The 26,080-nt window shown below is 34.6% G+C and overlaps 1 protein-coding gene across 1 annotated transcript in view; it reads left to right on the forward strand.

Moving 5' to 3' along the window:
- Positions 1-14,960, forward strand: part of LOC133204095 (syntaxin-binding protein 5-like) — a 59,612-nt gene extending 44,652 nt beyond the window's left edge. Inside the window, exons 20-28 of the mRNA XM_061339856.1 lie at positions 921-1,040; positions 1,308-1,430; positions 1,865-1,993; positions 2,399-2,502; positions 9,288-9,378; positions 9,862-10,066; positions 10,288-10,412; positions 10,758-10,879; positions 12,220-14,960. Of these exons, the coding sequence (XP_061195840.1) occupies positions 921-1,040; positions 1,308-1,430; positions 1,865-1,993; positions 2,399-2,502; positions 9,288-9,378; positions 9,862-10,066; positions 10,288-10,412; positions 10,758-10,879; positions 12,220-12,357 (1,157 nt within the window). The 3' untranslated portion in view covers positions 12,358-14,960. The remainder of the gene's footprint in view (positions 1-920; positions 1,041-1,307; positions 1,431-1,864; positions 1,994-2,398; positions 2,503-9,287; positions 9,379-9,861; positions 10,067-10,287; positions 10,413-10,757; positions 10,880-12,219) is intronic.
- Positions 14,961-26,080: the final 11,120 nt, after the last annotated feature.

Genomic DNA, 26,080 nt, shown 5'->3' on the forward strand with positions numbered 1-26,080 from the left:
CTTCAAAGAAAATCTTAAAGTTGACTTTTTTAATGCATCAAAGTTTATGATCCTGAACATACGTTAAATAACACTTATAACAAATTAATATATGAACATATGTTTACATTAGTTTTCCTTAAACCCGAGAACTGTGGTAAGTGAACCTGAACAAGTGTTCTTACAGTTTTATCAAGTGTTCAGTGCACTTCTAATGATGTTCATTGCAATAAACCCTTTATTGTCTATCAATATTTCCCTTAAAACATTTCAATTTTAAAAATTTTTTGCATGAAGTATTTTCTCTTTTCTTTTCTTCTATTTTTTGTAAAATCAATTTTTATCAAGTTTCAAACATTTGTTTAATACAACCATGATAACGGTTCTGTAATACATACAATTAAATTTCTAGGAAATATGAACTGTTATAGTACTGGCAAGTTACCATAGTACACTTGTAAATCAATATAAAAAAAGGAAGCATTATTAAATGAAAGTTAACACAACGATAGATAACATATTTCCCCTTAACCTTGTTGTCAGAATATTAACATTTCTATTAATCTCTACATTTTTACAATTCATTTGATTTCATGATTTATTTTCTGAAGGTTTGCTGCAGTTTTCCATATGATTGAATACTTTTATAATGTGATTTTGCAAGATGTTTAATTTGCATTGAGTTTTAAAGATGATTGCCTTTCTCAAATTCATATTTTCAATTCATTTTTGTGTGAATATCGTTACATGTACACTTATGCTATTAATGCTTATTTAATGATTTATCAAAAGTTATTGTTAATGTAAAATTCGTTTAAAGTGCAACATGTTATTATTGATATGAAATGTCAAGGAATTCTGATAGTATTTTACAAGATTTCATTTATTTGATAACATTATTATGCCTGTACTGTTCAGCATCGATTGATATTAACTTTCAGATAAGAATGACACGGCGTCCTTCTCGCGATCACGTAGTTCTAGTATGTCCAGCCTCGACAACGTGTCTAAGGAAGCCATCCAATCATTAGTGTTCTCAGATTCCTATACAGGAAAAACAGGTATAGTGCTTATTAAAGGTGTTCATTTTATATGTTATCCCCCCTCCCCTTTCCAATAAAAAAAATTGTTTAAGAAGGACAGTAGTGTTGATAAATCATTAACCAAACAAGTCCTTGACAGCAAAGAGGAAAATGTATACATTAGATTGGAATGAGATACTGAAGTTGAGATCAAAGTTTGATCCATATCAATAATACTTTTATATATACAAATCATTCCATACGTCAATGGCATCTAATGTCTGATTATTTTTTTTTTTGTCACAGATAGCTTCACGTGTCCCTGTCTTTGGGTGGGAACCAGTTTAGGGTCTGTGATTGTGATAGTACTGAATCTACCTCCCCCAGGACAGCAGCGGTTGGACCAGCCTGTCATTGTGTCTCCCAGTGGTATGTACTGTGTTACGTCTTTTCATGGTCTTGGAGAGACAGAAGTGTTTCTGTTGGCAATGTGATTGAGTGAAATAGCAAATGAATGTTTACCCAATCTGTAATTACAGCATTTTTAATTTAATGAAATTGTACCAGGCAATTGCACTGTTTCATCTAGAGTCACATTGCAGATATATACCTCATATTTGGTGCAGATTTCAAAATTATTTTGTGAAGCAAAAATCTTTACTACCATTGTATTCAATCCTTGCAAAGTGATTTCGTATGCTTTGAACATTTTGATGCTTTTTCTTTTTTTATGGACATCTTAGATACAAACTGCATTGAGTGTTATTCTGAATCCAAAATGGATTTGCTTTAATTCTAGAAAGATAAACCAGCATCTTGAGTATCATGTTAAAAAATCAATGTGTCATCTGATTTTATTTTAGGTACAATGTTTAGATTAAAAGGAGCAATACTCACTATGTCTTTCCTTGATTGTTATGGGGTGCTAATACCTAGTATGTCTGACCAGTGGCGGGACAACCCAGACAAGGAGAAAGAGAAGAAAGCTTTCAGTAAGTTTTATCTCACCTGTTTTTGTTCATTCAGTATAGAATGTGTAGGACATTGAACTCGCTTGTTTCTATCCTCTGAAGGAAGAGAGTGCCAAAAAGACAACTTTTGTTTGCAGCTATGTGCACAAGTACATTGAATGATAGTGTAATAGAATACACATTTTACATGCTTTATGTAGTTATTTTATTGAGACAACAAGTTTTCAAGCATTTTATGTTTACTTGTTTACACATGCAGTCAGTTGAAAGAAAGTTGGTTGACTTTATCAACAGATGTGGATAATATTTGGTTCAAAGAAAGCTCTTTATGAGGTTTTATGGGGTGACTCTGAATGTTTTCATTTATAGAAAGAATAAAACAAGGGTTTTGTATACTGTGTTAATATTCATATTTTTCCATTCCAGGGCAAAACACGGTGTCTCAAAAACCAAAAATCTCTCCAACTTCATCAACAGAAATCAATGGTGACAAACAGTTTGTTGTGATATGCTCAGAAAAACAAGCAAGGGTAGGTTGTGTTTTTTTTAACTCATGTGAACCAAAGGCTGCATACAGCTGCTCTGTTAATAAAAGTTTCCCTTATCTATCTGTCATCTACCTTGTGTGTTTAAATTGTTCACATTTTCAACTTCTCCAGGCCAATTTAACCAACTTCCTACAAAGCACACTTGGTTGAAGTAGATTCCAGCTTTTTTAAATGAAAAGCTAAACCCTTTTTCAAGGAGAGATAATTAAATTGTGAAAATGGTTTGGTTGATTTAAAAGACACTGGGCCAGAAAAGATTCTTGCATGTTGTCTTTGTATCCCATCGGTCCCTTGTTTGGTTTGACTAAATCACAATTGAAAAATCCAGTTATTTAAATGGTGCAAATGACAGGCCAGAAGTCAGCTGTCAGAAGGGTGCATCATTTGTCTCCTCCTACAGTTTTCAAGATACATGTAGGATGTTTTTGTTTTGGAGATCAATTGTACATGTATCAGAGATGTGCATGGTACTTGAATTTTGATAATTTGAAAAATACCAGTCGTTAAACTTGGTTAATATTATGTAAATACATATTGCTGATAGGGCACACCATTTTTTCAGATAACTCCTACTACAGCTTTCAAGATACGAAGTTTTTATTTTGCAGATCAATTGTGCATGTTTCAGAGATGTGCATGTTTCATTTTTGATCATTAATGCAGAAAAAAAAACCAGTTGTTGAACCTATAAATCAATTTTATGCAAAATATGTTCATATAGGGTACGTCAATATTGCTGGGTGTCAACTCCTGCAGTTTTCAGAATAATAAGTTTGTATAATTTTTGTAAGAAATACCACACTGTACTAGAACTGTTCATATCGAAGGAAACCTGATTTGCTGTCACATTGACTGCTTTGCCTTTTTTCCCAGGGTTGGGGTTGGTAGGGCTGAGGGTGGGTTTGGTTGGTTGATGTTCTGCATGACCTAAGAAAATCAAGTTTAAGATATATGTATTTAGTATGCTGTATTAATATTTAGCTTTGAAATGATTGTCTAATAAATGAATTGATACCAGTGACATCAGTAGATTTTAAGTACAGTACAATTCGTTTATTATCATAGTTTATTTGTCAGGCCAAAACTTTATAATAAGCAACTTTTATAATAACCATAGTTGGCTGAAATTCATGTCGGACGTTTGACATGATACGATGTTTGTGTAAATTATTGGGTGTATACATGTTACGTTACATATAATTTCCATTTTTTAGGTTAATTTGAAATACAAGTTAACTAACACATCATTTCACAATATTTACTTACTGTTTCAACTTTTTATTATGAATAAATTCACTTAAATAAAGCTTAATACTCTTCAAACTCAATCTTCTAGATCCCTTGGCATCCATCTTGTTTATTTTGATCTACTTTCATTTTTAATTTATGGGCAATTCAAATACCAATGTTTCGTTTCGTATTTAGGTCTTTCCACCTTTCTGTGGAAAGACCTATTGAAATTGTTCTGTTTATTAGGTCTTTCCACCTTTCTGTGGAAAGACCTCTTGAAATGCTTATGTTTATTATTATTATTATTATTCTTCTTCTTTTTCTTCCCGGACTTTTGAAACCGCAAGACTTATCGAAAAACTTTATAGTTCATGATACTGGACATTAAAAGTTATTTCGAAAAACGACCCCCCGAGTTTGACCCATGACCTCTTACGAAGTTATTGCCCCTTTCGCAAGAATAGCCTGTTATCGCTACTCCTTCGAAACCATAAACCGTAGAGATACAGAACCTTCACCAATGTTTTCGACTACTTGAGAGGACTTTTCAATCTTTTCATTGCGAAAAGATTTGTCGAGCCCTTTAATAAATTACTGCCCCTGAGAGTTTTTGATGTTTACGAATAATGACAAAATTCTCTAAACGATAAGTGGTAAGGACATGGGACCAACTGCATTAGATTTTGTGACCTCTGACCTTGAAATTTTTGTGAAGGTCAAAGGTCAAGGTCATTCAAAACATGAGAAAATTAGCTTTTTTAATATCTCTTTTGTCTTTCAACATATACTGATTATCTTTGCACCTATAATATGTCCTTCTAAAACTATTTCAAAGATTTCATTCTTGTCCCCTGAGCTTGACCCATTCAAAAGTTGTCACCCCTTTTGCAACAAAACCTTGTTATCACTACTCCTCCGAAACCGTAAACCGTAGAGATTCCAAACCTTCATCAGTGTCTTCCACTCATTTAGTACTCTCTTCATTCTATCATTGCGAAAGCATTCTTTGGTCCCTTGTATGAGTTACTGCCCCTGAAAGTTTACGCTACTTACATTTAATGAACTTATTTTTAAAACGGTGTATCCTAGAGACATGGGACCAACTGCATCGGCATATTTGACCTTTGACTTGAAATATAGGTCAAGGTCAAAGGTCAAGGTCATTAAAAAACATAAAAAAATCCCTTATATATGTGTAAAATATAGCAATTCGCCAAATGACCTTGAACTTTGACCTTGACCTTTGACCTTGACATTGGGTCAAATAGAAAAGTTAGGATATGCATCCAGCTCCAGTATCAGGTAAAAATACAGAAAGTAAAGATTTCTTGTTTTTTTTTTTTTTTTTTTTTTTTTTTTGAATGACCTTGACCTTGACCTTTGACCACTTCTCAAAGGTCACAATAAGGCTTAAGGATGTGGAAGTAGTTACAATTCTTAGTTTGAAAGAGGCATAAAATAAATAATTCACCCCCCCCCCCCTTTCTTAAAAAAAAAAAAAAAATCCCATCAACAACAATGTAGAATATTACTCTAGAATTCAAACCAGACCTCGGATCGACACCAGATTTGGTACAAATGTAGTACAGACCTCAGAGAAACTTTCTGGAGAGTTTTACGGTGAGTCTTGTAAGTTTATAGAGGTCATGAAGTTTCACGGCAAAAACTACAAGTTCTGTTGTGTTTGAAATTTAAGTGCAGGTGAACGAAGAAATGATCTAAACCTTTTATCGGCTATTTCTTCAGATGTCGTTAGTAGCATTTAATTCTCCTGATATGATACGACATTTTAATACCAAGCATTCTCTCTTTCTTTTACATTTGGAATTTATTTGATTTTTATTTAGAATTAATCAGTTTCCAGAAATGGCGATTTTCGGTATATTAAAAACAATTCTCGCTTTCATTGTCGTGTTTCCCTTCTAAAAATGCATGTTGGGAATTAAATTTGGGCTACACATATTTAATTAAACCCAAAGAAATGCTTATTTAAATGTTTCATATTTATTTCAGGATATTCAGTCAGAAATGTTAAAATCCGAACCCGATCTTTTAAGCTTACAACGAAGCTATTTACAAAAAAATCAGCATGCTCACAATATCGATGAATCAGGCTACAGTCCATTAATACATTTTCATTAGGGAACAGTGTTAACGTTTTCTCACGCAGCCCGTCCCTTATTATTTTATATACTGCTTGCAAATTCAGGAACTATTTCCTTTTACGGAACTTCTTTCTTCCCCTACCGATTCTAAAAATACGCTTGCATTTCTTCTATAGTCTTAAACAATTAACTTACGTATGTTATCGGAATGCGTGGCCGAATGGTTAGCGCACCTGCTTTTCAACCCAAGGGTTTTGAGTTCGAGCCCAGCTGGAGGTCCATTTTTTTTTTTTTTTTTTTTTTTTTTTGCATTTTTCTTCTTTTTTTCAACCCAAATGACACGGAAACACTTAGAAAGGTGGAAAGGCCTCTAATTGTTCTCTGAACAATTAGTCTCCTAGTTATTATTATTATTATTATTTTTCCGCCGAATGATTTTTTGTTTCATAAGTTATCGAAAAGATTTATAGTCCATAAGAATGTACTTCGTAAAAGATTTTTGCAGTTGACCCTGTGTATATGAACTTTGACCCCTCAAGGAGTTATAACCCCTTTCGCAATGAAAGCTTGTTATCGCTACTCCTTCGAAACCTTAAACCTTAGAGATACGAAACCTTCACTAATGTCTTCGACTAATTTAGTAGACTCTTCAATCTTTTCAGTGCGAAAGGTTGCATGAACCCCTTTAATTAGTTATTGCCCCTGAAAGTTTTTGATGGTTACGAATATTTTTTTTTTTTAAACGATTAATCGTAGAGACATGGGACCAATGGCATTGGATATCTCAACCTTTGACCTTGAAATTTATATAGAGGTCAAAGGTCAAGGTCATTCAAAATATGAGAAAATTAGCTTTTTTAATATCTCTTTTGTCTTTCAACATATACTGAATATCTTTGCATCTATAATATGTCCTTCTAAAACTATTTCAAAGATTTCATTCTTGTCCCCCGAGCTTGACCCATTCAAAAGTTGTCACTCCTTTTGCAACAAAACCTTGTTATCGCTACTCCTCCGAAACCGTAAACCGTAGAGATTCCAAACCTTCATCAGTGTCTTCGACTCATTTAGTACTCTCTTCATTCTATCATTGCGAAAGCATTCTTTGGTCCCTTGTATGAGTTACTGCCCCTGAAAGTTTACGCTGCTTACATTTAATGAACTTTTTCTTAAAACGGTGTATCGTAGAGACATGGGATCAACTGCATGGGCATGTTCGACCTTTGACCTTGAAATATAGGTCAAGGTCAAAGGTCAAGGTCATTTAAAAACATTAGAAATTCCTTATATATGTGTAAAATATGGCGATTTACCAAATGACCTTGAACTTTGACCTTGACCTTTCACCTTGACCTTGGGTCAAATGGAAAAGTAAGGACATGCATTCAGCTCCAGTATCAGGTAAAAACATAGAAAAGTAAAGATTTCTCTTCTTCTTTTTTTCTTTTTTTTATGACCTTGACCTTTGACCTTGACCTTTGACCTTGACCCAAGGTCACAATCAGGCTTAAGGATGTGGAAGTAGTTACAATTCTTAGTTTAAAACAGGCATAAAATAAATAATTAACCTCCCCCCCCCCCCCCTTCTTAAAAAAAAAAAAATCACATCAAAAACAACGTAGAATATGTCTGTCAAATTCAAACCAGACCTCGGATCGACACCATATTTGGTACAATTGTAGTATAGACCTCAGAGAAAGTTTCTGGAGAGTTTTACGGTGAGTCCTATAAGTTTATAGAAGCCTTGAAGTTTCACGGCAAAAACTACAAGTTCTGTTGTGTTTGTAATTAAAGTGCAGGTGAACGAAGAAATGATCTAAACCTTTTATCGGCTATTTCTTCAGATGTCGTTAGCAGCATTCGATTCTCCTGATATGATACGACATTTTAATACCAAGCATTCTCTCTTTCTTTTACATTTGGAATTTATTTGATTTTTATTTAGAATTAATCAGTTTCCAGAAATAGCGATTTTCGGTAGATTTAAAACAATTCTCGCTTTCATTGTCGTCTTTCCCTTCTAAAAATGCATGTTGGGAGTTTAATTTGTGATACACATATTTAATTTAACCCAAAGAAATGCTTATTTAAATGTTTCATATTTATTTCAGGATATTCAGTCAGAAATGTTAAAATCCGAACCCGATCTTTTCAGCTTACAACGAAGCTATTTACAAAAAATTCAGCATGCTCACAATATCGATGAATCGGTCTACAGTCCATTAATACATTTTCATTAGGGAACAGTGTTAACATTTTCTCACGCAGCCCGTCCCTTGTTATTTTATATACTGCTTGCAAGTTCAGGAACTATTTCCTTTTACGGAACTTCTTTCTTCCCCTACCGATTCTAAAAATACGCTTGCATTTCTTCTATAGTCTTAAACAATTAACTGATGTATGTTATCGGAATGCGTGGCCGAATGGTTAGCGCACCTGCCTTTCAATCCAAGGGTTTTGAGTTCGAGCCCAGCTGGAGGAGCATTTTTTTTTCTTTTCTTTTCATTTTTTGCATTTTTCTTCTTTTTTTTTCAGCTCAGATGACACGGAAACACTTAAAAAGGTGGAAAGGCCTCTAATTGTTCTCTGAACAATTAGTTTACTAGTTTTTTTTTTTTTTTGGTCACATATTAAATAAATTAACACAGCAACAAAGCATGCATTCACATTGTTTCTTTAAATTTATTCATCCGAAGTAGACATAAAAAATTACCTATTTACACTTAATGTCGTCGTACAATTAAAATTAATTGATACACTGATGAGCGTATAAATTCAAAGCTGCTTGGACAGACTGATGAAAGAGCTAATTTCACTTAATTATTTCTTAATTGGGTAGTTCTGTAAATGTAATTAACTATGAACATTGATCCTGACACCAAGCGTAAGAAAGTTTGGGTTAATACTGACACTAAATTTAGTTTCAACACATTTGGTGAAACGATTCATTACGAACCTCCTATTCAGGATTAACGTAAGAAGAAAATAAATCATGAAAAATAAGAGTTCGTGTTAGTCTGTCATGTACTTCATGAAATAAACAGACTTCATGTAAATCGCTCAGGTAAGTGCACTGAAGTGTGACTAATCTCCCCGGTCTTTCACTATCGGCAAATTTCAAACTGAAAAATCAAGCCATTGTGTATAGACAAGCGACAGTGCATGAACCACAGGTGTAGATAGGTGTTATCTTTTGTTTTGTTGATTGTCCCAAGAGTGAAAAGGTGTGAAAAAAAATATTACGGACGAAAATTTTCTATTATAGTAAGCGAAGTGTATACTTTTACCTATGATAATAACAGACGAAACTTATAATGAATTATTAAGAAATGGTTTTGTGTTTCAACTATCTATGATAAAAAAAGAAGTATGATATAAAACCGGTATGATAAAAAACGAATTGTACTGTACATGTACTGATTTTTCTTACAGGTGATTTCACTACCTTCACAACAATGTCCTTATAAGACAAGGATAACAGACTCCTCATTTGTAGTCAGGGCTGATGTAGTTACACTTAGAGGTAGGTTTATAATTTTTACTGGGTCACATTAACTAGAAGGTTTTTCAGATTTGATTGTAAATAACAACTGTTATGCTTAACAGTAAATTGTAAGCATATTAAACTGCATCTCTCCGCGACTAGCAAAAATCCCCTACTTACCACAGAAATTCACACATACACAAAGAATTATTGATAAATACCAGCCCCCACAAAATTGAGTACTTAATTAAATTTTTTAAAATGAAGTTATGTAAATATTTTCAGTATTTGGTTCCACACATACGGTATCTCAAACATCAATATCTCGAACACCTGGGATATGGCGAAGTGATTTTGCAGTCCCAACTACTTTTTTCTTTGAGTTTTTACTCTCGTTATCTCAAATCTTTTGTTATCTCGAAGTTTAATCTTGGTCCCTTTGAGTTTGAGATAACGAGGTTGGACTGTATTGGAAAAAAATTAAATTTCATGCATGTACAGATTTTCTCATTTTTTTTCCAGATTCAGTTTGTCTTGCATGCTATGTGGCTAATGGTCGAATCATGGCATTCAGCTTGCCGAGTCTCAAGCCTCTCCTTGACATTGATTTCCTACCCCTGAATGATGTCAGGATCGCTCGCACGTTTTGTTTTAGTAGGAACGGCCATGCCAGTTACCTTTGTTCAGCTACAGAAATTCAAAAGATAACATTCTCTGCTGATATGAGGTATGCTGTGCAGATTTTTTTTTTTGGGGGGGGGGTCTTCAATCTTTAAATCATTTTATCATTAAATATATTTTAAAAATATTTTTGCAATTAAAAAATATGATAAAAGATCTGCTTATATGAACAGCAGGTTCTAATCATTTGTTAAGGCATTTATTAGCTTTGCTTAATAAGTTTAGCTATGTATTTTTTGTCAACGTGTAAATTTGGTAAATTTTCAGTGATAACTTGAATGAGATGCTGGGAGAATTATTTAAACCTTGTGAGACACCTGAACCCCCAAAGCAAGGATTCTTCAAGAATTGGTTTGGATCAGGACAGTCCACACTTGATAGAGAAGAGCTGTGTAAGAGGGGATGAAATTCCCTGTTAACATCTTATTAGGCCAATTTAAATTGATTTGACTAATATCTGTTCATCAATACATGTACTTCGCTACCTTTGAACATTTTCTCTGGAGGTAAATGGCTGCTGCCATTTGCTCAAAACAGACTGTATAAACTCAATGTGTATAACTTTATACAATATTATTCTGTCGATGTTCAATAAAACACTTTTCTTCTTAGTGTATAAATAGTCCTTAATCATAATCAGTCTTGTGACTGTTAGAATGTCTGTTAGTGGAAGATGTGGAAAATGTTTTTCATTGATGAGCAGCAATTAACAGTGTACATAACTTTGTGTTTTACAGTTGGTGAGGCCAGTGGTAAGGGACCTCGAGGTCTAGCTACCAAGCTCCAGGGCAAGGGAGGTATGCAGTATGTACAATCCCAAGCTGCAAGTGGCAATTCAGAAGTAGCCAGAGCTCATAGGGTAAAAACCTCATGTTACTAGCACTTATATTTTTTGGTACTTATAGGTAGCCAGTGTTTTAGCTTGCCTGAGCCAAAACTCAAGTGAGCTTTTCTGATCACACAATTTGTCCGATGTGTGTTGATGTGGTTGTTGTTGTTAACTTTTCACATTTTCATCTTCTCCAAAACCACTTTTAGCCAATCTTGCAACAAAGTATCCTTGGGTGAAGGGGATTCAACTTTGTTCAAATGAAGGGCCATGCTTTCTTTCAAGGGGAGATGATAAAGACTTGGTGAAAATTTAATGGTGTCTTTTAAAAACCTTCTCAAGAACCACTGGGCCAAAAAAGATGAAACTTAGGTGAAAGTTTCATTACATAGTGTAGAATCAACCTTGTTCAAATCATGGTCCCCAGGGGTAGGGTGGGGCCACAATGGGCAATAAAATTTTAACATAGGAATATATTGAAAAAAAAAAACCATTATAAATCTTATCCTCAAGAAGAGTAAAGCCATGATTAGTCAAATTAATATGGAAGCATCCTCGGGTAGTGCAGGTTCAAATTTGTTCAAGCCATGACCCCTGGGGGTAGGATGGGGCCACAAAAGGAGATCAACATTTTTCAACGGAATATAAAGGAAGAATATCATCAAAAATAAAATCCTCAAGAAGAGCAAAGCCATGATTAGTCATAGTAATATGAAAGCTTACCCAGGTATAGTATATTCAAATATTCAAGACATGACCCCTGAAGAATATATACATGATAGCTAAGAGAAAAAACTTCTGCTCAAGAACATTATTAGTCATATTTATATGGAAGCATCATCAGGTTGGATAGATTTAAGTTTGTTCAAATCATGGCCCCTGGGGGTAGGATGGAACTTAACATAATGCATGTGTCTTGTGTGTACAGAAAAATAAATTTCTCCAGAACAGCAGGGCCATATTGATTGTATTGATATCGAAGCATCCCATTGTTGAGTGGATTCAACTTTGATTGAATCATAGCTCTCTTAGGGCTAGATTTTGTCAACAAAATGGAGTCAAAACTTTTATGAAATTAAAGAGGGAAATTAAAGAAATCTGCTGATGAAGAACAGAGCAACAGAGTCAAGTGACTCAGGTGAGCGTTATGGCCCATGGGCCTCTTGTTTTGATGTAATAGCTTGTGGCACTATACCTATTGTTTGATATTACTTACATATTGACTTTAAAAATGAAATTCAGTATACCAACAAGCTATGTTGTATTTCAGATTCCTAAAATTCTACTTCTAAAAGAATAAAATATTTTAAATGTTAAAAAAGCAGATAGCAATACATGTTCTTGATATCTTGTTCCTTTTTTTTCTGTAGAACTTCATTGAAAGAGGTGAAAAATTGGGAGAGCTTGGAGAACGTTCAGAACAAATGAGAGAACATGCTGAGAATTTTGCTGCCGACTCCAGAGCACTGATGTTGAAGTACAAGAATAAAAAATGGTACCAATGGTAACAGCTCTGTATCAGGATATTTCTCATAACAGCCATTTAGGGTGTTAAACACAACAGCCAAATAGTGTTCTCTTCATGGGAAAAATCGCATGAAAAAACCATCATGTCCATTCAAAGATGTGATCAGGTGCAGTGAATGTTCATCTATTGGACATGGGCTGAAAATGGAGATTTAGATAAAGCGTGAAGGATTTTTATGCAAGATGGTGTATTGCTGGTGTGAAGTGGGTTTTATAGATTCAAGGAGGGGGGTAAGATGTAGACGTTTGAATTCCATGGCCACATTTTCTCTGTGTATCAATGAGGCTTATGAAAATATTCCATATAGAGATTTTCTTATTCAGCTGTCTTTTTTTGTTATCTTCATTAAATAAAAATATTTTATTTATCATATCCAAATATATCTACCATTACTGGTACTCAAAGGAGGATCAAGAAGAATCAGTGATAATTTTGTTAGATAACTTTACAAAGCTCTTATGTGCAATATTTTGTTTATTGTTTTGTTGAGAGGTGGCACATGTCTATTATGTGTGTACTGTTTTCAGCGTGATATTATCATTTTGTTCTGGGGGAAGAAATATTTTTTTAATTTTGCATTCCTCAAATGAAACTGCAATGATCTTGACAAAGAAACTTTATTTTTCTTCACAGTAGTTAAGTTATACTAGATTGGTGAAATGGTAAAGTTTTTCATTTGTTAGAAAGTGTATATCATAATGTTAATCTTAGATGAAACATCATATACAATATTATCCTCTTTTTTTTATAAGAAGGAAATCTAGTAAAATAAATAAAATGATCTAAGTCTCTGATGATGATGGAAATTTATTAATCTTCGTTATAACTTGGTGAGTACATGTACATGTATGATAGTTTTAAATCAATGTTTGTTAGGGAAAAAGTTGCAAATTACAAACTTTTGGGACTCAAAACTTTTCTTTTTTTGCATACATTATTGGATTTATTTAAATTCAGACTTTAAACAATTTTCAAACAAGTCTGTTTCCTTTTGCTTGGTTGTAAATATTTAATTATATAAATACTTGTATATAGTGAGTAAAATATATATTATCTAGCTTAGACACTGTAAAAATGTAAATTTTGTAAATAGAGTATGTATGGCCCCTGAGAAATAAATATGTACATGTATATGCGCTTTCCTATTTGTCCAACCGTGTTTTGTATGGTTTTTACTTTTATTTGGATTTTGGTTCCCTTTGTTGTTTTTAAAGTATCTAAAAGTGTCTGAATTTTAGTTTTGTTTGTAAATTTGTCCAAATCAAGATGAAAAGAATGTGTACTAAATTAGAACTGAAGATTCTTAACTAGAATGGATATAACCTGTAAACTCTGGCTACATTTTATTTTCTCCCAAAAGGACACTATATTGCTTCACTTACTTGTCTTTAGCCTTCATTCTCATTCACTAAATCATCAGTTATAATCAGATTCTGTTAATTACTGATTAGTTGGTTAATTACTTACACTTTTAAAAGCAACCAATAGCAATCAGACGTGTAATATATGTATATTTCAAAGTCAGAATATTTATATTTATTGTACATATAAAGTAACAATGTATATATATTTTTTATTTACACATTGGTTACTGGGTATTTTTTTCCCTTAAGTGCTTTGTTTTCTTATGTCTTTGACCCTTCCTTTATGGTAGCTTCACACTATAATATACTGAACAAAAAATGGTCATTTATACACTCTAATGGATGTATATTGATGGAGTCTGCATACAGCCTTTCATTTTTGATATGAAAAACAGTACAAGTCTTCATTCTGAAAAATAAAATGGAATGTAGTGTATTGATTTTAAATTTTATTTTACCCTTGTTGTCTTAATTAACTTTAGAAGAACAAATCATACATATGAAACTAATAAAGTATATATACATGTAAAACAGCGCCATCTTTCCTATTGCTCATCTTGCTATGACTGTAGATGCATTCCAAATTATTTTTGTTCATGCATTGTTTCATATGATCTCACAGTTTTCATTCTATATCAGAACAAAGATTTTGTTGTTACTTTTTTCACTGTGTTCCTTTTTTTTACAGTGCTAATGTTGGCATTACTCGTAGTTTTGAATGAAGGTGTGAGCGAAAGTTGTGTGAATTGTGTGAGAAGATTTTGCTCTTTCTAAAACTGAAACATATTCATTTTTTTAAAAATAAGATTATCAGCATTGCAATTGACATGTACCATATTTTCTTTCATTTCTCAAAGACTCAAAGGTATATCTTTATATATTTTTTGTTCATGAACATAGTTATCATAACTTTAATTTTGTTATGAAAAATGGATGTTATTACGAAGTGCATGCCTAAATAATCTGCAGCACACATTAATTGTCCTGACTTGCAACTGTTCAAGATGATATGTAACAAAAAACTGATTAGATTGAAAAAATATTTGTTTTGTCAGTTTGACCTTGACATCCTGCTTTAAGGTCATTTCCTTGGTTACATAGACTGAATTGTATGGCTGTTTCTTGTTAAGTATCAGTTGTGATATTGTTGAGAATTAGCATGATGCTGTCAAGTATGTAGAATATAAAGTCTAATATAAATGCATCTTATTGGCTTTACTTTCTTTTTTTTACTTGATGAATTTCATACACTGTATATGATTTGTTTTTATCAGTTTTAATGAACTGCTAAGTACATGAAGTATGTGTTCAAGGTTCTCCCCATCTGCAAATGATGGAATTTAAGTTCACCAATTGTTAAAAAAAATGTTACAAATGGTAACAACGGAATACTTATGTTAACAGTTAGTCTACTTCCACATCTGAACGAGGTCGGCAAACTTCTCTAGCAATATGGTGGTTTGACAGAAGTTAAATTATGCATTACCACATGATTTATTTCAGCACCATCAATATCCAACGAATGAAAATGTTCTTCGTTCGTTTTGATAAAGCGCTTGAATGTGTTAAACAAAAACTGACAGAATGGAGCACACAATTAGTATTATGTCACAAATCGAAGCAGTCACGAAATCTGACTTCTAGAAACCTAAGACGTCTCTCCATCAAAAGAAAAATCAACAAAATACGATTTGTTGAATTATTTTACTTGCAATCTAGAGAAAACTGAACACTTTTAGATTTTATCTAAGAACCAAAGGAACATGCATTGTAAGAAAGGCCCTGATAAGGACACTTCTTACCCTACTTTAGCATGCTGGAGGTTCACGGCGAGATGCTTTTTGGGTATGAGGTATAGAAGGAGCGTAGGGACGTTAACCGAGGCTCTTACTTGTAGAATTATTTCTGACCCCGCAGTTTATTGGTTTACAATTAGCTATGGGCAGGGAGAGATCATAAAACGAATCCCCTGTAAGTTTCAATTATTTAGATGAAAAGTTTTCCCATTTTGTTGAAATGGTAACAATTGGTTACCAATTATAAGGAATTAATGGACCAAAAATTGTCCATAGTTCTTCAGGGAAAAACTGCTCAAAATGGTAGCACTTGGTGGCCAGTTACTGCATAATTCACTGGTGGCAACCTCATGCCATCAGTGGTAAAACCCTTGTGAACTGTGATAGTAAATGCAAGTTTCTTCAAATCATGAGTTGACCGCCGGGGCTAGGATGGGGCCACAATGGGCGATCAAAATTTTACTTAGGACTATTTACTAGGAAAATTCTTTAAAAATCTTATCAAGAACAGCAAAGAAATGATTAGTCATATTTTTATGAAATATTGTCATGTCATGCAACATGTACCGATGGACGACAATGTGTGCAGTTAGGGTAGGTAGACATTGTCGCCGGCGACAATATGAATAGGGAGCCTCGAACAGAAATACAGTATGTACCGTCACAATCGCTTTGCATGATATAGCATACGAGACATGTCAGTGTGATTTACACACCAATTACATCACAAAACTACAAGAAAAAAAATATCTGTGGGGCGACAATTTGTTTGAGAAGGGTAGGCTCACAATGTCGCCAGCGACAATATATGCATGTGTTACTTTCAACTGGCGACATCATGTACCGATGCACGACAATGTGCAGTAAAGGAAGGTAGGTACATGTATGTCGCCCACGACAATATGACTGTACAGAACGATAATATGTACCTTCACAACCCTGAATACACCTGTTTATTCACTAGCTATGAGTTGTGGAAAGTTCTATTACCAGTGTTACCAAACCCGTTACAGGAACTATTCCCCTCGGGCTAGGCTGGACTCTGTATGTCGTCATCTTGCAAAGTCAAAGGTTTACAAAGATTATTCCCACAAACATATTTTTTTTATCGCAAGAGGAACTGTACAAGAAATTGAGAAGTATTCACTTTGTTAACCTTATAAGGACAACGGATGCTGAACGTCCTTGATGCCATGAAATGCAGTGAACACACTGAAGATTTGGTAGTGGAAATTTAGTTTTTGGATTTTTTTTAAAGTATGCCCCCCCCCCCCCCGGCCATAAGTTTCGGAAACATTTGGGAAAAAACTAATTTAGAAAATAAATCGTCTCTGGCGGGAATGTTGTGAGGAGCAGATCCTAACCTATCGGGTTCGGATCCACTGCCGGACGTGGAGACTGCTGTCATTAAAACCGAGGTCTGTGTTTAAACGAGGTCCTGAGTAGGAGTAAATGTGGCACGAAAAAATTCTGTCACTGCTCGGTGGCAGTAAGAGCCGAGTGTAGGTCAAAATTTTGCAGCCTTCCATCAGGAATTGATTGGACTCTACATGAGTGAAAAACGTATATATAGCAAACAAGCAAATGTTGCACATACATGTATGTCAAATTCCAAAGAATTGTTAAAATTATGGTGTTCCGTTGGGGCTACGCGCACCTTCGCACTCTCGCCTTTAGGGCGAAGATGCGAGAGTGCGAATTTGCGGAGGCGATAGTGCGAAGATGCGACGGCGAAGCGCGATGATGCGAAGGCGAGAGTGCGAAGGCGAAGGAGCGATACTTATATCGCACTTTCGCCTTCGGAACTTCGATTCTCACTTTCGCCTTTGCTTTTTTTTTTTTTTTTTTTTTAACTTTAATGGAGCTCTTTATCGTTATGAGTTCATTTTAGTGCGCTAAATCCAGTGAATTTTTAGAGTTACTGTGTGTAGGTTCATTAATTTACCGCACTCTCGCCTTCGCACCTTCGCCTTCGCCTTTTTTGATTGATTGATTGATTGTATGTTGTTTTTCGTCCCATTCGAGAATTTTTCACTCATATAGAGACGTCACCATGCATATACCGGTGAAGGGCTTCAAAGAACTGGGTACGGTAAGCCCAATAATCGGCCCTGTAAAATCGGCAAAAATGAAACGCAGGTTTACATTTTATTAAGTGTATCAAGTTACTGTTGAGGTTTCCCTGTGTGTGAAATGGGTAACAATTTTTCTCAACTCAAGCGCCCTTTCATTTATATAACGTTTAAAACCGGTCTTATATTCCGGAATTCCCTTATTTTGGACGTTTTCCTCCTCTTCAAGCCTATATTTCGATATGGCCGCATCCGAGTATGTATGCGAAACTTCACAGAAAGAACAAATATAACCCGATTTCTAATATTAAAAAGAAAAAATGACCTTACAAATGTGCGGCCACATCCGTTTTTACCAAAAATTGAAGTTGAAAATGCTGCATTTTTGCGTAGACGTCACTTTTCTCCACAATAAATCTATACTTTTAAAGAAATAAATTGTTTAATACTTTGTCTGAAGGTTTTATTATTCTTTTTATTGTCTTTTAAATTCAATTCTGCATTTGAAAAAAAAAAATTGATACAATTTATGCAAATGAAAACCATAGAAACCTTTCTCAGTGAAATTTATTATGGGACATTACATGTAATTAATGACGCAATGCATTGAAAAAATGACGTCACAAAGAGCAATCATATTTCTTCTTCGCAACTATGATAAATATTCAATCAATATTTACAGCGTGAAAAAGTAATAAAAACATAAGTTAGGCTGGTTCAGACGATTAATTTACATTTAATTACATACATGTACCTCCAATCAATTAAAACGCGCGTCTCCTTCATAGTGGACATGGACTTTATTTGACTGTTCAAGAAAAGTTTGGGGTTTTTTTTTTACCTTTTTATTAAAAATCATTAGCTTTCTTAAGTATGTTTTATTCGTTTTCAATTTATATATGTGTGGGATTCATAAATATCAAAAGACAATACATGTAGTTAGTGATCGGGGCAGGTAAAGGGAGGGGGGGGGGGTAGGAGGGAAGCTTGGCGTATACTAGTAGAAATCACCATTTGAACTTTTTTTCTCTCCAAAACTTGTTATCCTTGTCACTGTATTGTTGCAGATTTTTATTTGACAAAATTAATTATGTCAGAAAGGATTCTAGTGTCTTATTCTTATTTACACTTATTAATTATATATACATTTATCATGCTGATCGGAATATTGACATCAGTATTTTCAATTAAAATTGGGTTTAATTTATAATTTACAAGGAATTTTTATAGATAAGGAAAAACTAATTATGTTGACAAACTAAGTTTATAAGACTTATAATCCTAGACAGTGGTGTACGTTTTTGGCATTTTCTACCAAAATTTAAGTAAAACATGGTACACTCAACCTTTTCTATTGTCTATAAATAAAGATTATCTGTTCCCAGTTCTGTAAGAAATACAAACACGATCATTCATTACTTGTGGACAAGACACCCCCCTTTCCGCTCCATAACCGATGATTTAACTGGATTATTTTTTTTTTTCAGAAATTATTTTTCTAATACATTTTTAGGACATTCCAAGTCTTGAAATGAAAAATGAAAAAAAAAAAAAAAGATTATTCTATAGATATTTTCCTGTATAAAAACGAATGTACATATTTAACTACACTACTAGTATATATTGATAATCTTGAAGTAAGCGAGTATTTTTAAAAGGATTTTATCCAGATTATCCATGAAATAACACATTAAGTTTGTCATAGGAAATATGTTCAGTATTCCAATGGATATTTATCGGGGTTAGAGAAGGGTGGGAGGGGGGGGGGGGTGGTCCTTTGTGAAATTATCTCTGACTTTTAAAGATTTCAACGTCGTCCGTCTATGATGATAATCCTTTCCGGAAAAAAATATTTAAATCGTTACTACAAGGAGAAATGTAAAGATTTATAGGGGAAATGCCCCAGAGAGTTAATGTATCCGAAGGAAGTGATAAAATTATCATTGTCACTGAAATATATCAAATATCTTATATACGGCTGTGTAACATGTAAACATTAGGAGGTGTTCTAAAGCAAAATCATTATCTATTTTAAAGCAGTTTTTTTTTGTCTTAGTATAGTCATGTAATACATGTCTGCAGTTAGTTTATGTATATTTTTGAAGATTTTTTTTTTTATCAGACACTAACATGAAAAAGAAACATAATCAAGCGATATAATCCAGGAATTGCAAGGAAAACTCTATAAGAAACACTGTGACGTATTTCGCGTATTGTTCCCACAACTGACAAGTAACAAAATAACATAAGATTTCGTATAATTTGATAACTGAACTAGAAATATAATCTCTATGTAGCATATCAAAAGGGACGTGAAAGTGAATATTTTGATTCTTTTATGTGTTTTCTGTTATTCTGCATTTCGATAGTGTGTGATTGTTGGGGGGGGGGGGGTGTTACTGATAATCAAGTTATACATGTACTTTAATGAGGACCAATTTCCACTCGACTGTGACCGTTGATCTATCTTTTACTGATCGATATCAATGCAAGTGTCTGCCGCTTCATGCTGCATTGCTTTAATTTTGAAGACGACACGCAGAGATTTTCATATTCGACGTGGATTAACTCTGTATGTAAATCATACACACATACTATATCCTTACTTTTATAAATTTTAGTTTTAGTGAATTATGCCCGTTAGAGTGTACTAGAGGCTTCTGAATCCCTTCTGAATCTGAATCCCCTCCCGAGAATTCATGTGCATTTCCTGTCGAATTCACTACGCAGATTTAGGCATGTAATTTTCGAGTTTGTTCATCAAATAATGAGTATGTACATGCAAAGTAGTGTGTTTGTCTCTAAAAAATTAAATTATTAGCATTGGCCATATAAAATATTTTGTTCGTCGAGAAATGGGTCTAAACAAATCGCATACCCTTTTTTAAAAAGGCTTCGGAGATTCACGGTTTTAATTTGAAGCAAAAATTTTCAAGGTCTGTAATGCGCGTTATGAAAAGGCCGTTTCAAGTTTTTTTTTTTTTTTTTATGTTCAGCGTATATGCGGTCGGATTGATTTTTGAGGTTATGAAATTAAAAACAAACACAAATTAAAATTGACAAATACAAAGCTTTGAAAAGCAAACACAAAGTTAACTAAAAATAAAATCAACAAATACGAATCTCTGAGATGCATTTTACTCTCTTGGGATTGACATCTCTCTTTTTAGGTCACCTGAGTCACTCAGATGACCTATTGCTATCCGTTTTTGTCCGTCGGCGTGCGTCGTGCGACGTGCGTCGTGCGATGTGCGATGTGCGTTCACATTTGAACATTTTTAGCTTCTTCTCTGAAACCGCTCAACCAATTTCAACTAAATTTGGCATATAGCATCTATGGGTGAAGGGGAACAAAAATTGTGAATTTCATTGTCCCTGCCCCCCTGGGGCCTGAGGGGTGGGGCTAAAACCACCAAAATTAATGCAATCTTTAAAAATCTTCTTCTTTACTCCTGGACATCAAGCAGTCGAACTGTTGGCATCATTGTAATAAGCATTGAGTCTTCTACCAAAATTGTGAAATTCATGGCCCCAGGGTCAGGGGTTCTGGTGCTAGGGCGGGGCTATATAGATCACATAGTGAAAGTGCATTATTTCTTTGAAAATCTTCTTCTCTGCTCCTGGGTATTAAATAAGCTAACTAAGTATATAGTTATGATGAGTAAGAGTGACTCTTCCAAAATTGTGAAATTCATGGCCCCAGGGGCAGGGGTTATCATGGTGTTAGGGCGGGGCTCTATTGATTATATAGTGAAAATGCATTAGTTCTTTGAAAATCTTCTTCTCTGCTCCTGGGTATTAAATAAACTAACTAAGTATATAGTAATGATGAGTAAGAGTACCTCTTCCAAAATTGTGAAATTCATGGCCCCAGGGGCAGGGGTTCTGGTGTTAGGGCGGGGCTCTATTGATTATATAGTGAAAATTCATTAATTCATTGAAAATCTTCTTCTCTGCTCCTGGGTATTAAATAAACTAACTAAGTATATAGTTATAATGAGTAAGAGTGCCTCTTCCAAAATTGTGAAATTCATGGCCCCAGGGGCAGGGGTTCTGGTGTTAGGGTGGGGCTCTATTGATTATATAGTGAAAATGCATTAATTCATTGAAAATCTTCTTCTCTGCTCCTGGATATTAAATAAACTAACTAAGTACATAGTTAGGATGAGCAAGAGTGCCTCTTCCAAAATTGTGAATTTCATGGCCCCTGGGTCAGGGGTTCTGGTGTTAGGGCGGGACTCTATTGATTATATAGTGAAAATGCATTAATCCTTTGAAAATCTTCTTCTCTGCTCCTGGGTATTAAATTCAGTAACTAAGTACATAGTTATGATGAGCAAGAGTGCCTCTTTCAAAATTGTGAATTTCATGGCCCCTGGGTCAGGGGTTCTGGTGTTAGGGTGGGGCTCTATTGATTATATAGTGAAAATGCATTAATTCTTTGAGAATCTTCTTCTCTACTCCTGGGTATTATTGAAACACATTAAATACATAGTTATGATAATCAAGGATGACTCTTTCAAAATTGTGAAATTCGTGGCCCCTGGATCAGGGGTTCTGGTGTTAGGGCGGGGCTCTATTGATTATAAAGTGAAAATGTTTTAATTCTTTAAAAATCTTTTTCTCTGCACCTGGGTATTATTTAAACAAACTAAGTACATTGTTATGATAAGCAAGGATGCCTCTTCCAAAATTGTGAAATTCATGGCCCCGGGGACAGGAGTTTTGGTGCTAGGGCGGGGCTATATAGATCCTATAGTGAAGGTGAATTATTTCTTTGAAAATCTTCTTCTCTTCCCCTGGGTATTGCTTAAACAGACTAAAGTACATTGTTATGATACACAAGGATGCCTCTTCCAAAATTGTGAATTTTATGACCCCAGGTTTAAGGGTTCTGGTGAGGGGGGGGGGGGGGCTTCTATTGATTATAAAGTGAAAAAGCAAAATTTCTTTGAAAATATTCTTTTCTTCTTCTGGTTAAAAATGCAAAGAAGCTAAGTGTATAGTTATGATGAGCAAGTGTGCTTCTTCCAGAGTAGTGAATTTCATGACCCCTGGGTCAGATGTGCTGATGTGAGGGTGGGGCTCTTGATAATTTAGTGAAAATGCATTAATTCTATTAAATAATCCTGTTTGCTCCTTAGTGTTAAGCAGATAAACAAAGTAATGATGAGCAAACATATGGTCCCAGGGTCAGAAGCTCTGGTGTTTTGGGGGTTGGGGGGGGGGGGGCTCTATTGATAATATAGTGAATCTGTAGTAAAAATGCATTATTTATTTAAAAATCTTCTCCGCACCTGGGCATATCTGAGGCTAACAGAGTAAAAGTTTTTATAAGGAAGGGAATTTTTACCAGATTTTTGAACATCTGGACCATTTGGTCAAGTGTTCTGGTCCTGGCCAGGGCTCTATTAGTTTGTATTCTACTGAGAGGAGTTATTCCCCTTTGCCATTTACTTTTGATAATTTATCACTGTAAATAATGTACTTGAAAGGTAAATAGAACAAGAGAATTATGCAAAAACTTTTATTGTATAATACAAAAAGTACTTTCATAGTTTTAATGATCAGATAGACCTGTAAGTAGTTGATAAATAAAAATGAGACAAAAATAACTTGTCTTATTAAATATTCATCAAAGACCAAGAGATGTCAATGTAAGAGATTTCAACAAAGGATTAAAATAGTACAGAAGCATTGATAATTTGTTAATATACTGTATAGTGATAGTGATAAATGGGGAACAGATTAGAACCTAATTTATGAACTGTTAATGAATATTAAGACCAATTATTTTGTTGATCATGATCACCCTATTTTTCTTGCTTTTGGGCAACAAAGCTTCACCTTTCAGTTCATTTTATACTCTATGCATCCTTGAAATTGTTGTATCATACTCAGGTGACCGTTAAGGCCCTTGGGCCTCTTGTTTAAGTGGTGTATTAATTTTTTATTTCAATAAACTAGTAGTTTAAAACTTAGTTTTACTGCGAGGAGAGGTCCAAAATGATAATAAGAAATTCTACAACTGTTCTGAAAATGTTGTGTTTTTCCCCTTTTGGTTTTCCCGGATATGAAGACAGGTTTTCGAAAATAGGGTGGACGCTAAACAAAGAAAAAACTTGGAATCGCCCCATCAATCAGGACTCCGCAAGTAACATCTTATAACCGGTCTCCCCTTTTGGTTTAACATGTATGTAAGTATGTTGGGGATTATTCCTGGTTAGTGCATTTGACATAAACCATGCAGTAAAGCGAATCCACTGGAATGAATAAATAACGATCTATAAAAGAAATCCTAACATCAAAGAAAAATTAACGCAGTTTAACAGACACCTCATAACTCTGAAATAGTGAGTAATTAATATATTTATCAATAGAAGATACGAAATTCTTTTTTTCTCATTTATTGGAATGGAAAAAGGGGATGATAGGTTTTTTATTGCCAAAAATCCAATTTTGACAATTTTAATTATATGGAACGTTCCAATTTTCTTTTTAATTGATTCAGGTATCTTTAAAATTTTAAATGTAACTTCATAGACAATGCGAAAAATGGTTGAAGAAATCTAGCAAATTTTTAAATATTTTTTTTTAGCTCACCTGAGCTGAAAGCTCAAGTGAACTTTTCTGATCACATTTTGTCTGTAGTCCGTCTGTCTGTAAACTTTTCACATTTTCGACTTCTTCTCCAGAACCACTGGGCCAATTTCAACCAAACTTGCCACAAAGCATCCTTGGGTGAAGGGGATTCAAGTTTGTTCAAATGAAGGGCCACGCCCTCTTTCAAGGGGAGATAATTAAGAATTAGTGAAAAATGAGTAGCATCTTTAAAAAATCTTCTTCTCAAGAACCACAGGGCCAGGAAAGATGAAACTCATATGGAAGCATCCCCAGGTAGTGTAGATTCAGGTTTGTTCAAATCATGACCCCCGGGGGTAGGGCGGGGCCACAATGGAGGATCAAAGTTTTACATAGAAATATATAGGAAAAATCTTTAAAAATCTTCTTCTCAAGAACAGTAAAGTCATGAAGAGTCATATTTATATGGAAGCATCCCCAGGTAGTGTAGATTCAAATTTGTTCAAATCATGACCCCCGGGTGTAGGGCGGGGCCACAATGGAGAATCAAAATTTTACATAGAAATACATAGGAAAATTCTTTAAAAATCTTCTTCTCAAGAACAGTAAAGCCGTGAAGAGTCATATTTATAGGGAAGCATCCTCAGGATGTGTAGATTCAAGTTTTTTCAAATCATGACCCCCGGGGGTAGGGCGGGGCCACAATGGAGGATCAAAGTTTTACATAGAAATATATAGGAAAAATCTTTAAAAATCTTCTTCTCAAGAACAGTAAAGCCATGAAGAGTCATATTTATAGGGAAGCATCCTCAGGAAGTGTAGATTCAATTTTGATCACATCATGACCCCCGGGGGTAGGGCGGGGCCACAATGGAGAATCAAAATTTTACATAGAAACATATAGGAAAAATCTTTAAAAATCTTCTTCTCAAGAACAGTAAAGCCATGAAGAGTCATATTTATAGGGAAGCATCCTCAGGAAGTGTAGATTCAATTTTGTTCAAATCATGACCCCCGGGGGTAGGGCGGGGCCACAATGGAGAATCAAAATTTTACATAGAAACATATAGGAAAAATCTTTAAAAATCTTCTTCTCAAGAACAGTAAAACCATGAAGAGTCATATTTGTACGGAAGCATCCTCAGGTAGTGTAGATTCAAGTTTGTTCAAATCATGACCCCCGGGGGTAGGGCGGGGCCACAATGGAGGATCCAAATTTTACTTAGAAATATATAGGAAAATTCTTTAAAAATCTTCTTCTCAAGAACAGTAAAGCCATGAAGAGTCATATTTATACGGAAGCATCCTCAGGAAGTGTAGATTCAATTTTGTTCAAATCATGACCCCCGGGGGTAGGGCGGGGCCACAATTGAGGATCAAAGTTTTACATAGAAATATATAGGAAAAATCTTCTTCTCAAGAACAGCAAAGCCATGATGAGTCAAATTTATATGGAAGCATCCTCAGGTAGTGTAGATTCAATTTTGTTCAAATGATGACCCCCGGGGGTAGGGTGGGGCCCAATGGGGGATCGAAAGTTTTACATAAGAACATATAGAAAAAAAATTCTTCTCAAGAACAGAAAAGCTATGTTAGTCTTATTGATATGAAAGCATCCTCGGGTAATGTAGATTCAAGTTTGTTCAAATGATGACTCCTGAGATAGGGAGGAGCTACAATGGGGGATCAAATTTTTACAAAGGAATAAATAGGAAAATTCTTTTAAAATCTTCTCAAGTACAACAAATTCATTTGTTATATTGACATGAAAGCATCATCAGGTAGTTTAAAATTCAAGCCCCCCCCCCCCCCCCCGTTCATTACTGAACTGATTTGTGCATTAGTCTAGCCAGTGTGCTCAGGTGAGCGATGTGGCCCATGGGCCTCTT

The sequence above is a fragment of the Saccostrea echinata genome, unplaced genomic scaffold (genome assembly GCF_033153115.1).
Source record: "Saccostrea echinata isolate AGI-Se365-2 ecotype Australia unplaced genomic scaffold, CSIRO_AGI_Sech_v1 ptg000052l, whole genome shotgun sequence".
Classification (NCBI taxonomy): Eukaryota; Metazoa; Mollusca; class Bivalvia; order Ostreida; family Ostreidae; genus Saccostrea; species Saccostrea echinata.